Source organism: Erpetoichthys calabaricus, chromosome 17, assembly GCF_900747795.2.
Source record: "Erpetoichthys calabaricus chromosome 17, fErpCal1.3, whole genome shotgun sequence".
NCBI lineage: Eukaryota > Metazoa > Chordata > Cladistia > Polypteriformes > Polypteridae > Erpetoichthys > Erpetoichthys calabaricus.
Genome location: NC_041410.2, coordinates 57173957 through 57187854, shown reverse-complemented (window position 1 = coordinate 57187854; position 13898 = coordinate 57173957). Strand labels below are relative to the sequence as shown.

The 13898-nt window shown below is 40.3% G+C and overlaps 1 protein-coding gene across 1 annotated transcript in view; it reads left to right on the top strand.

The window, feature by feature from the left end:
- vps13c (vacuolar protein sorting 13 homolog C) overlaps window positions 1-13898 on the top strand; it is a 608306-nt gene that overhangs the window by 244272 nt on the left and 350136 nt on the right. The window contains exon 29 of the mRNA XM_051920790.1: window positions 9522-9601. Within this exon, the coding sequence (XP_051776750.1) occupies window positions 9522-9601 (80 nt within the window). The remainder of the gene's footprint in view (window positions 1-9521; window positions 9602-13898) is intronic.

The following is a 13898-nucleotide window of genomic DNA, read 5'->3' as shown; positions in this document are numbered from 1 at the left end:
TTAAATGCATATACAGAATATCAGGGTTAAACTAAAATGAAGCTATGAGAAAGCTGTTTTAAAATAATGAGTTTTAAGTAGTTTTTTAAAGTGCTCCACCATATTAGCCTGACGAATTTATATTGGTAAGCTCCAAAAATAGCATTCCTGAGGGTAAATCTTGAGGCCAGTGTCACAAATGGCCCGGAGGGCGCCTAGGTACTGGAATACATGATAACATCGTCGATATAGGCAGCACTTACAGGCATTATGGGGCCGTAGCACTCTGTCCACCAGATGGAGCCCCTTGCAACCCAAAGGGTAGAACCTTATGTGGCCACTAGGAGTGCTGAACGCGTTTTTTTCCTTGACTGCATTTGTCAGGGGAATTTGGCAATATCCTTTTCTCATGTCCAGGGTAGACAGGTACTGGCCATTACCTAGATGCTCCTAGGTCATCCACCCTGGACATGAAATAGGTCTGAAAATGGGAGACTTGATTCAGCCAGCAGAAGTCATTATTAACACTCCAACTCCTGTCTGGCAGACTGGAACATGGACTGTGACTGGCCTCGATCACTCTGAGATCCAGCATCTGATTTATCTCCAGCTCTACCTCAGCCTTCTTCGCCTCTGGAAGGCTATAGGCTCGTTCACGGACTACCACCCCCGTACTACTGTATGTCATGGGCAATCAACTTGGTACAGCCCTGCTTGTTGCTTATGACTAGAGCAATGGAAGCAATGACAGCCCGCAGCTCTTTTTTCTTTTTGTAGGTAAGAGAGTCCCCATAGTTTAAATGTTTGTCTTCTGCTATAAGCGACAGGGCAGAGGTAGCTGAAGTGCTAGTTGTATCACAATCAACCCATGGTTTCAGGAGGTTAATGTGGTAAATATGTTGCCTCGAGTGCCAATCAGGCTGACAAACTAAATAGTCCACCAAGCCCAAGCCCTTAGGTTCCCAGACCTCATAGGGTCCATGCCAGTGAGCTAAAACTTTGGAATGCATTGTGGGGACCAGGACCATAACCCCATCCCCTGTTCGGAAATCATGTAGCTAGGTTCCTCTGTTGTATAGCTGAGCTTGTGCACGCAGATTGACCTCAAGTTGTTCCTTCACCAGGGGTCAGGGCCATGCAAACCCAGTGCCTCTTCTTCCCAGCATTTCTGAATTAAATCATGCAGTCCCACGGGCTGTTGGCCTTATGATACTTCAAATGGGGAAAAACATGTTGAGGCCTGCTGTACCTCATGGAAGGCAGACCAGGCAAAAGCTGGTTCCAGTCTCTCCCGTCTGCTTGGACTACTTTCCTCAGCATTTGCTTGAGGATCTGGTTGAATCTCTCTACCAGTCTGTTTGTCGGGGGGTGATAGACGGATGTTTTAGGGTGTTTAATCTGTAGCAGCCTGTCCCCTGGTCTATTAGGACTTCCTTGGCAATACTGACATGCGCATTGACCCCTACTAGTTCCCAGGCAATTGTTTTAGAATTAGCCACTGTTAGCGATATCTGGGTATCAGGTAGTGTAGTCTACCGGGACAATAATATATTTGTGTCCTCTGATAGAGGGATTGAGAAGGCAGACGATATCTGTGCCGATCTGCTCAAATGGGGTGTCAATTAGTGGCGGCAGAATGATGGGTGCCCAGTTGCGCTGAGGTGTTTGGGTTAATTGAGCACTCAGGGCATGACATGCATTAGCAGCGATCCTCCTTGTGTACTCCTGGCCAATAAAATCATGCTGCAATCCACTCCTGTGTGTTTTTGCCACCCAGATGGGCCCCTAAAAGATGAGTATGAGCCAGATCAAAGATCTTGCAGCTGTAAGGCTGAAGGATGAGGAGCTGGCTCGTCCTGTTGATCCACCACCCAATGCTACAGATCATTATTTACGACAAAGCAAGGCATTGGGATGTGGAAGCTTTGGCAGGTTGCCCATTTACAGAAGAAACTGCATTTCTGTCATACTTTAGTGAGTTGTCATTCCACTGCTCGCACTAGAAATATGCAGGCAGGGAACGGAAGCGCATTTGTAAAGATGCCCAAGCATCAGGTGCATCCTCCACTTTTCCAGTGGGACTGGCACTGGGGCTTGGGTTAGGCGTTACTGGATCCAGAGTATCACTTTCACCTGGCTGCAGAACCACTAGATCATACTAGGTAGGTGGCCCTTTACCTTCTCAGTTGCATGGCTGGGACTCTTCATTGGGTGGGGTTCCCCGGTCCATGGCCAGGCTCCCCACTTGGTTTAGCATGGTGTAGCCTTTTCGGGTTTTCTTTGGGGCCAGTCTCTTCACAGCACCACGGCATAGGGAGGATTTGTGACGACCACCACCTGCAGACGACAAAATAAGCCCTGGACTGACAGGTGAAGGTGAGTTACCTCCAGTGTCTGCTGTGATGCAGGTTAGGCTGGCCCTTCTGCCGTTCCACTGTTCCGACAGGAGATATCATCTCGCAGTAATGGAGATGTTGCTGCCAGAATCATAGAGGGCTAGGACGTTGTGACCATAAAGCAGTAACATGCCAGGAAAAGGAAGCGAGAGAGGGTTAGCTGTGACCGCAAAACAGTACCCTCTATTATTTGAATGTGCAATGCCATTCCTTATTCAGGAAAAGATCCCAGTCGTTCCACGGGAGAAAGACTTTCTAAGACTAAGGTTATAAACCTTATGAAACTGTTTCTAGACAAAGGCAGAACCATAACAACAGTTGCATAAAGTGCGTCAGGAGCTTTCACCTGCAGCTAAAGTCATTCTGTACTGAAATAGCATTCCACATGTACTTTGTCAGCATGCCCACGTCGATCAAACACAGGAAGCTCTGCAGCCTACTTGTGACTTTACGCTGTAGGAAGATAAGTAAATTAATATAGGTAAACAGCATTCGATGTAGCTTTTATACAAGTAACATATACATGTTTTTCATATAAAGACCATCACAAAACATAATCACAAACAGAACTTTGCACGATACCTTGGTGAGCTCGGCATGCACTTCAGTTTCGTTGAAGGACATGCGTGTGTCCAATTCACTGGATACAGCAAGAGGTCGGGCGTCATCCTGCCAAATGGTGCAATCTTTTGCTTTATGCCTCGTGCAGCTGCGTTTGTTCTTATGTGTGAGTGGATATTTGTTGTGAGGAGCGCGTCTGTTCTCTTTCTCCGATGTAGAACCCTTATCCTCATCTCAGTTCACCTCTGTTACAGCACGTCTTTATTTGAAAACAGCAGTGTCAGATCAGGGATAGCGTGAGATTGTGATTGAGAGAAAAAAAAAAAGAATTAAAAAAAAAAATGCTATCCTTTACAAGTAACATAAATTTACACCGGCTGTTACAAACTCAAATCAATTGTATGTTTTTACTCTATAATAGTAACAATAAGAGGAGCTCACTACTCAAAACGGTAATTCTGGGAAGCACCTGGAATCGAACCGGCAACTTGATTATGATTCAGCAGTTCTTACCGTTGCACCACCCAGGCAGTCGTGTCAGCGTCGTATCCTAACCCAAGTTCTTATTGTTCGGTTATATTCTTCAATAAAAACACACTTGTTATTCATGTACCTTTTGTGAAAGTGTCTATTTCATATTTGGACTTAATTCTTCATACATTATACGCTTAATGTTAAAATTTTGTCATTAGTACTATAACATGAAAAAAGTTCCTGTTTTAGGTATATGTTCAACATTTCTTGCCTCACATTTCCTGTCATCCTACTGTACAGTTACCCAGATTGTTGTAAAAACAGAAATGTGTGTGTTCCAAATAATATATTATTTACCTTATCCAACTGCAGGCACTTCACACCGAGATAATCTGACTGTAGCTGGGAAAACTTTTTGTCCGAGTTGAGCTGCGGCAGTGGGGTTTGAGGGAGGGGTTGGGGGGGTGGGAAAGCAGGCTGCTTGTGCTGATGGACAAATTAGTAAAATAAAAGACGTTAATGGAGAGGTGCTAAGGAATTTAAGGTGGCCCAGGATTATGGGTTTTTTTGTAGGCTTCAGGGATTTCTAGTGTTAATTACAGTTCCCAACTTAAATTGTGCTGCTTTGGGTGCTAATGAGTAGCCAATTCTTTAGGTGGATAACTTAAATAATATTTAAACAGGGTGCTGCAGTCTGCTGAAGTTGCAAAAGATGCCTGTTTCCTGGATGCAGTGTTTCTTGTATTGTGCAGACTGGAAGGGATGGGACTAATGTTGTTTGTCAGCGGTTTCTCTGAGCTGCCAGGAGAAAAGCAAAATATCTGGTTAGTGACTGCACCTTCTCTTTCACCAGCGAGTTATCACATACCTCGAGTGAGCCAGCAAGAAGGTCCTCTGATGGGCATGTGCACCCATCAGAGGACCTTCTCGCTGGCTGGCTCGCTCGAGATATGTGATAACCTGCTGGTGTAAGAGGAGGTGCAGTCACTACCTAGATATTCTCCTTTTCTCTCTCTTAATCAGAAACTGATTGTAGTGGAACCTCGGTACACGAACGTCTCGGTACACGTACAAATCGGTTTACGACCAAAAACTTCGCCAAACTTTTGCCTCGGTTCACGACCACACACTCGGTATATGAACAAGCCAGTTTCCCTTTCGGTTTGTGCGCGCCGATAATTTCCGCACGTGTTGCATTGTTCTCGGTCAGATGTGTGTGCTTACATGTGCGTGCGTGCGTGCTTTCGCTGTGAACTCTTTGTGCTCTATTTCATTTCCCTTCCGGTTCGTACGCACCGATTACTGTATTTAAGCACGTGTTCAGCCTCTCCCTGTTCATTGTTCTCAGTCAGACGTGCGTGCTTTACCTGTGAACTCTTTGTGCTCTACAGTATTTCGTGTGCTTTTACAGTTAACCATGGCTTCTAAGCAAGTGAAGAGTGGTGAGAAGAAAGGTTTGCAGAAAATTGAAATCGAAGTGAAGAAAGAAATTATTGAAAAGTATGAGCGTGGCGTTCGTGTTACTGATCTTGCCGCCGAGTACAAGAAGTCAAAATCTACGATTTCGACTATTCTAAAACAGAAAGAATCTATTAAAGCAGCGGATGTTGCAAAAGGTGTTACAGCGTTAACCAGGCAGAGGCCTCAAGTGCTGGAAGAGGTGGAAAAACTATTGCTAGTGTGGCTGAACGAGAAGCAACTTGCAGGGGATAGCGTAAGCAAGGCGATGTTATGCGAGAAAGCCAGGAAGATTCATGGCGATTTGCTATAAAACTATCCTTCTACGAGTGGCGAAAGTGAGGAATTTAAAGCCAGTAGAGGATGGTTTGAAAAGTTTTGCAAGAGAAGTGTCATTCATAGTGTGGTAAGGCATGGAGAGGCTGCTAGTTCCGATGCTGAAGCTGCGAGAGAATTCGTGAAAAATTTCACAAAATTAGTGGAGGACGAAGGCTACATCCCGCAACAAGTCTTCAACTGCGACGAGACCGGATTGTTCTCCACCCAGTTCCTCCTCACTTCATGCCAGAACTCGACTCATGCAAGGTTAGTTTTCTTGGTGGTTTATGGTTAATTTTTGTATTACGGATTTTTCAAATGTTCATTTTTCGGTTCATATCGTGAATTGTTGCAATGTTACTTTTCTCTTTTTTCAAATGTTCGTTTTTTTTCCCTGTGCTTAAAACTCGTTAAAAAAAGTTTACACAGTGATCGGGTTGTAAGGCTATTAGCGTGAACTCCTGCAATGTTACTTTCTTGGTGGTTTATGGTTGGTTTTTAAATAAAGTTAGGATTTGTTCAAATGTTCCTTTTTTTCCCTGTGCTTAAAACTCAAAAGAAAAAAAAAAGTGTTTACAGCGATCGGGTCATAAGGCTACAGTATAGCGCGAACTCTTGCAATGTTTTCTCAGTGTTATTCAATGTTTTTAAATTTAGTTTACTATTACGCTGTGCATTCTATGGTTTGATTAACTATATTTGTGCTTAAAAACTTAAAATTATATATTTACATACAGTTCGTATGGTCTGGAACGGATTAATTGTATTTACATACAATCCTATGGGGGAAATTGCTTCGGTTCACGACCAAATCGGTTTACGTCCAGAGTTTTAGAACAAATTATGGTCGTGAACCGAGGTTCCACTGTATTAGGTGGTTACCTACAAGGTAATGGTTGTGATTGGTCGGCCAGTCGGCAAACACCATGTCCTCTCAATCGTGAGAAGCAGCACATAGATATGTGATACAGTATCAGACAAATAATACAAAGAGTACATGGTATATGTTTCACCCTTATCTGGTGTACGTACTTGTGCGTCCCTGTGATTGAACTTTTAATGTCAACGCCACAGTTGCTGGTTCTCTTACTTGGCAGAGTGAAGATAAGAGTGTTGCATTCTTTTTTTTTAATTCTGAATACAGACTTAAGTCTAACTTAAGTCTCTTATGTCTGAAAAAGTCAAAACACATCATTCAAACCAAAAAAATACTGGCAGACAATGCACAGGAAATAAGGTGTGCTGCGGCAGTTCAGTTACAAACAAGACATCCGACACTCCACATTTCTATAAAAGAACAGAAGGCTTTAAGATTGCTACGGATGACAGCAGCATTGTTATTACATCAGCCGACAAAGGAGGTGCGACAGTTGTAGTGGACAAAGAGCAATATTTTACTGCAACAGAGGAAATGCTCTCTGACACCAATACCTATGAGCAATTAACCAGCGACCCTACAAAAAAACACCTTAAATAAAATCAACTCCACCCTGGGTAAACTCTGAAATAAGAACCATTTAAACTTACAAGAGTACTGTAAAATGAGATCAAATGATGCGTCTGCCCTGGAATTCTACGGCCTCCCAAAAATCCACAAGTTTTTCTCTTTAAAATTCAAACCTGTGGTTAGCCTTGACAGGTGGACCAACTTATAGCTTGTCTAAAAGACTTTTTCATATGCTCAAATATTTAACATGACTCAGATTATTCCACTAATAGTGCTGAGATGGCATTACAGAGCCTGGATAATATATCCATTTCTGATGATGAGATCATTGTTTCTTTTGATGTTGTGTTGTTATATACTACAATCCCAATTCATCTGGCCACAGAGACTTACTTTAAACTAACCAAATAACAATCCCACCATAGTGACACAAACGATGCTGACCACTAAGAACATAATGCATCTCATTTCACTTTGCCAAAATACCTACTTCCATTTTAATGGAAAATACTAGTTTAGTTACAAGTATTTATTGCAAGGATTGTTATACTGAAATAATACTACACTTTTCCAGCAACCACGCTTCTTCACATAAATGGAGTTGCGTTAGTGCTTTGCTCAAAAGGATTAACCCCCATTGTAACACAATGGACTCAAAAAAGAATGTAAGACATTTTCATCTTTTCACATCAAATGGCTGCCTCCAGACATTTATTAAACAATGCCTATATAGGGGACCCGTAGACCTCAGCAAACAGTTGACTCGAACTCGTTCCCCCACCGCATGTACCACACCCTCCCATATTGTGGCGTGTCAGAAAGTACAGCACATGTCCTTTCCAGATCTGGGATTCAACATAACACACAAACCACAAAGCACTTTATGGATTGTCCTTTTCAATGCCTAAAGCAAAAAATCAACCACGGAGACAAGAAACACATTTTACAGCATTCCATGTATTGCATGCCCAGCAGTATACGTGGGACAAACATCTAAAAGACTAGCAACACGTATACAGAAACATTGCAATGCTGTCAGAAGGAAAGACCCACGGTCACTGATTTTAAAAAAGAGTTGACAAACAAAGGTAAAGAGTTCAGGAGCACCAAACTGTGGGTGAATCACATATATTAAATGTCAGCACGTTAAACAAGTGCGGAAATATCTTTGCAAAAAATAGTTCTGGACCGAACTCCCTAGGTTGGTGGCCCTCTTAAATATGTAGGTTTTCAACAAGAAGGGGAGGGTCCTGGATGGCAGACAATGAAAGTTATGTCAGCAATGGAGTGGTTAGGCGTCTGTTCTTCATAGGAAGGAAGAGAGAAAGCATTAAACCACAGTTCCTAACCTCTGGTTTGACAGGTTATTACCATCAAAAGGGGCCAGGACTTACAATTTTTCCCTTTGAACAAGTAATTTTCCTGAGAGTCTAATGAATAGTGCTATAAATAAAGCCAATAAAGGTTTTATACGTCATTTTAAAAATCAACACTTACGTTTATACAGGTGAGTATTAAATGCATTCTTTGTGTTTTTGTTTTTTTTATTTGTTGTCAACATTAAACAAGTTACAATCAGCTTATATTTTATTTAAACAATTTAACAATTATTTTCTAATTAATAGAATATATTTTGGATTAAATTGGGTCATTTTAATTTGAAAAATAATTTGAATCATTTTATTTTTTGAGATAAGATGAAGTCATTTTAGCTGTGGTATTTGATAAGTTGTGGTTCTAGTGAATTGTCCCTTCATAACCAAACACTAATCAAGTTACTGGCTATAATGTGGCGATTTAATAAGTCAGGTCTTTTACAAAATTTCTTAAACATTCCTTTATCTAAGAATAGCAAACTGTTTTACCACTATCTACTCTACACAAGAAGTTTGACTGTTACTCTGACATCCCATTTCATTTTACTCCTGCCATGTTCACAGGGTTTGTTAGATAGTTTTGACTAAGCGATAGTATGAGAAAGTGTCACTGGCATACTTACTCTTCTAGTGCTGTAACAACCATCCCAGGGACCAACTATATGATATGCTTGAGACCATAGCAGTGTAATATACAGACATACAAAAACTAGATACCAAGGCTTACATTACCAAGTAATTTTTTAAGTACCATATATACTCATGTTTAAGTCGGGTTTTGAAACCCAAAAAATTAATCATAAAATCAGACCCCGACTTATGCGCCCGTTCAAAAATGTGACGCTTAAAATTTTTTTTTAACATCTTCTTGCTTCCTCTAATCTCGCATCGGTTCCTCAGGCACATCGAAGTTTGTTGTAGCAGCGCAGTCACCAATTTCTTTCGCTACTACAATGACATTTAATTTAAAACCAGCTTCATATTTTCTTCTAATTGAATGCTCCATCCTAGATAAGGGATGCTTTTATGATAAAGTTATATGAGGGTGTGAGATACAAAAAACACAAAACAGTGCAAACGTCGCTTCGGAATAGTTAGAGTATTACTGTGTGGTCACGTAGGCACAATACATAGAGAGAGAAAAAAAAAGACAATGTGCTCCATGGTTACTCTGTCAGGTGGGCGTTAGCATATCATAATCTCTTGGACCAATAGCATGCGTTTTCCGCATTTTACTTATATGGCAGACATTATCAAATACCAGAAATTACACGTTAAAATCAACTCCCGACTTATCCGCAGTCATATACAGTAGTTCTTTCATGCTGTGTGAGTGACTCTTTGTCATTCTGGAAGCTTTCCTCAATGGGTTAACTTTATTGTAAAATTTTTTTTTTAAATCTAGGACATTATCCTGTGCCTGTTAATGCTTAAAGCTCATTTTTGTATTGTTGTCTTTTGTATTTTTTAGGTGTATTATTTTACAAAAATGTCTTTTCTTTGTATCTTCAGGGCCACAGCATCAGTGTCTTCAACTAATTACCTCTTCAGACAAAGCTGGTTCTGATCTTCTGAAAATAGATTATGTTAAGGTAAATAAAATTGAATACAGTATGTTATGCTTTATTTATGTTTTTAATAAAATACTGTTGATATTGGAATCTTTGTTATTGTTAAGTGGCACAAAAGAACAGAAAGCCATTTATTTTAATTACTCATGTCAAACTGCCAAAGAAAAGGAGAAGTCTATCCTTACTTAATATTTCATAATCAAGACAAATATAAAAATACAGTTTTAAACCATTAAATAACAAATATAAACAGTTTTTAACAAGTTGATCAAAGGCTAAAAAAAATTAAGTGCAGTAAAATACTACGTGAAGAGGTGGTTAAAGAGCAGCAGAGACAATTTACAAAAATAACTTACAAAGCACATGATGACTTCTTACAAGAAGTCAGAAGCAGTAATTTATTCATTAGTCGGACTCCGTTATTTAAGGGGCACTCAATGGTTGAATAAATCATGGTCACTTAAACAGAGAGTCCTGTGTTAAACTGCACATAAGCAAAACCCAACACATCACAAGTAATAGCTAACCTGGCACGCTCCCATATGGGCAGCACTGGACTACACATTTAACAGATACTATAAAGGTTTGAAGGTGACAAATGATGAAAAAGTCGATGTGCTATATGCTGTTTTTATTGACCGTCCTTGCAGCTAATTAATAAAACTGAAACAAGGTGTATTTTCTTTTTCCCATCACTGTTAGCCTATTAATATACTAAGTATACCTATGTTGGGGCTAGCCAGTATCACCTGCAGTTTAAATTAGGGATTAATTTAGTCAAAAATGTGATAATAAAAATGTCAAGTATACGAATTTACTCTCCACTGTGCCCTTTAAATATCGTAGTTAGTTTTGCACAGTGCAACAGATGACCCAGTATACCAGGTTTGCCAATGGATTTGACTAGGATATTCAAGTTTGGCTTTATAACAAGGGCATATCTTTTGTCAGTAAATGGTGAGAATGAAGTGTCCCGTTTTGGATTTAACTCTTTAAATACATGTTAAATACCCCAGTCCATTGGTTTAGATATGCGAGTGTGCCATGTTTACCAGAGAAATAAATTAGTATACCCACATTGGACCAAGTAAACTTCACATGCAATCAATATGTGAAATATGAGTTCCTTTTGTAACTTGTGCTAATAAGAAAAGAAGCTGGCTGTGACTATTTAGCGATATGTCCTGTTTCTAGAAAATGTACAGTCGCATGCAATGGTATTTGGTGCTCATCTGAATGTATGTAGCGCACACGCAAGAATAGCTGATGTGACCTTAAAGTATCTGGTGCGCAGGCTATGGTAAGTGGTGGGCACAAGATAGGATGTTGTGAACATGAGATGTAGAAATGAAGGGCACAAGATAAGTTGCCATGTTATGATAAGTTGTACGCACCAAATTGTTTGAAAGAAAAAAAAATGCACCTTGTCCCCTCAAGGTCTCAGTATGAGTGTGCAGACTGATAATTGTAAAGATAATGTATGAACCTCAACCATCCCACACTCCTTTAATAAATAAAAGCTCACCTATCTGTTTTTTATATCACTGTGCTACAAGAGATAAAAGTGATGTCAAACTGAAACACCATAGCCTGGGCAAAGTCGAAATTAGGTATCCCGAAGAGCACTTTTGTCATTTTTAAATCTAACTTTATCTCGTACGTACATGAAAACACATCATACTTGCAAGTTGCTTTGAGAAAATACATCCATTAGTTGGAGTTGGTCTCGTCCGTTTATAGGAGATGGACGTCTGAAGCAGAGCTCCGCTAGCAGCAGCTTTATTATCCCATGTATTTCATATTATTTAGAGGTATCCTGTATTTAACCCGACCAAGGAACTTCCACTACAATATACAAGCATGAGTAACAAGAAGAAAAGTCAGAAAGAACCGGAAAAGAAACTTAAAGCTGCATCAAAGTCTGGACAGACATCCGGCCCGAGTGTAAGGTATAGTCTCTCGGAGACTGACCTAGAACAGGCAGACGAATGCGCAGATTTCCTGGGACCCCGCTCCATTGTATCGTCTCCAGTCGAGAGTGAAAATGGGAGCGTAGGTGCAAGTGATACAGGTCGCGATGGATCGCCGATTTCTGAGGATCATTCGAGACTAGAAAAGGCCCTGCAGGATGTGCTCTCATCTACTCATCGCGAGCCCACAGCACCTGCTGTAACAGGAGCTGCATTTCCACTCACGGAGCACGAAAGCCGAAGCGAACTGTCCGAACTGAAAGAGATGATCGCTACACTGGCCACTGCCATGGTTACGGCCATAAATGAGCTTAAGAAAGATAACAAGAATGATCTTAAGAAGACGACCATTGAGCTTAAGAACGAGCTTAAGAAGGATAACAAAGATAAGGAAACGCGTCTATTTAAACATTTTGACGTGAACTTTAAAGGCATGTTGGAGAAATTAGTGGAACACATCGAAGAAACTAAATCCAAACTGAAAATGCTTGCCGACCAGATTAATGACGTTACAGATCAGCTGGAAGGCGTTAAGCAGGCATTCACGGCTCGAGTTGAAACAGCGGAACAACTGGCGTCTACTATTTATACTATTACCATTATACTATTACAGTAGGAATTACCAGGTTTATCCTAGACTAGTTTTTAAAATCATTCCCAGGGTTGATTCTTTTTTTTTTTTTTATCTTAATATCTTAATAACTTAAAAGCGCTGAAGATTATTTCAAGCTTAAAGACTGTTAATAATAATATTTTCGGCTGATAGTATTAAGAATTTAGCTGCAAAAGATATCTCTGTTTTAATTCTCTTAACGCCGCTGCAGGGTAGGGTTTGTTTTGTTTTGGACGTGCTCTGTCACTTCGTATGTCAGAGGACCAGGACATCGCGAAGTGGGATCTAGCCTCATGTGGGGAGGCAAAATGGGGGGGGGGGGGGGGATAAAGGGGGAGAGAAGGAGAGCAGGTTATATCTAATCTATTCTTGTAATCCTTATAATTATAAATATCAATGCAACAATAGGCTAAAATGCAATAACTCATGGGGAATCTTGAAACTAAGATTAAAACTGCCTCATTACCAATTAAAACTATTAAATGACATTAAAAACTCAGAATCAATGTCTCCATGATGGGACAGTTAACTTTGTGAGCTGGAATGTGAAAGGCCTGAATCACGAATGAAAGAGAAAGAAAGTATGCTCTCACCTAACAGGCTTAAACGCTAAAATAGTATTTTTACAGGAGACCCACTTACTAAGCAAGGATCAGTTCAGACTACAAAAAGACTGGACTGGCCAAATGTTCCATTCTAGCTTTATAAAGAAAACTAGAGGGGTGGGAATTCTCATACACAGAACAGTTCCATTTGTAGCATCAGATGTAGTATCGGACCCTGAAGGGAGATATGTGATGGTCATGGGCAACTTATATAACAGTAAAATGATTTTAATAAATGTTTATGCACCCAATGTTGATGATAAGGAATTCATGAAAAATCTATTTGCATCCATTCCCAATGTGAACACTCATAAAATTATAATGGCTGGGGACTTTAATTGTGTTCTAAATCCACTCTTAGATAGGGCTCCTGTGACAGGGGGGACGACATCTAATACTACAAAGACAATTACACAGTTTTTAAATGATCACAACTTATCAGACCCCTGGAGGTTTCTTAACCCAATCTCAAGAACATATTTGTTCTACTCACCAGTGCATTATAGCTACTCAAGAATTGATTATTTTTTTATAGATAATAATTTCCTGCCTACAATTAAATCATGCAAATATGACACAACTAGCCAACGCCGCATAATTATGTATTGATGGGTGACCACTTCCTGAATGACACAGTTGTCAGTACTTGTAGTCACAGTTGAGAAACACTTTTTTAATGTCTTTTAAGCACAGGGGAAATAATGAACATGTGAAACATCCGTAATGTAATAAGCCACCAAGAAAAGTAAAATTGCAACAATGCTATCTACAAAAGTGAAAACAAATTCGAGCCCCGTGTATTTTTTAACTGCCTTGTGGGGCTGTAGTTGTGTTGCTGCTTTGCGGTAAGGAGACTCTGGAAGATTGTGTGTTCCCTTCCCGGTTCCTTCCTGTGTGGATAGTGCTTTGAATACTGAGAACACCGCTATATCAATGTAATGAAGTATTATTATTCCTATGTGTCCAGTGGGCTCTGTCGCATCTGTATGTATGTATGTGTGTGTGTGTGTCACACGCTCTCGCTCTATCGCTGCACGTGGTCCTGTAGGCAAATGCCGCAAAAATAATATATTGATAGCTGAACACTTCCGGAAAGACACAGTTGTCTAAAAGGAGAGAAAAAAATGAAC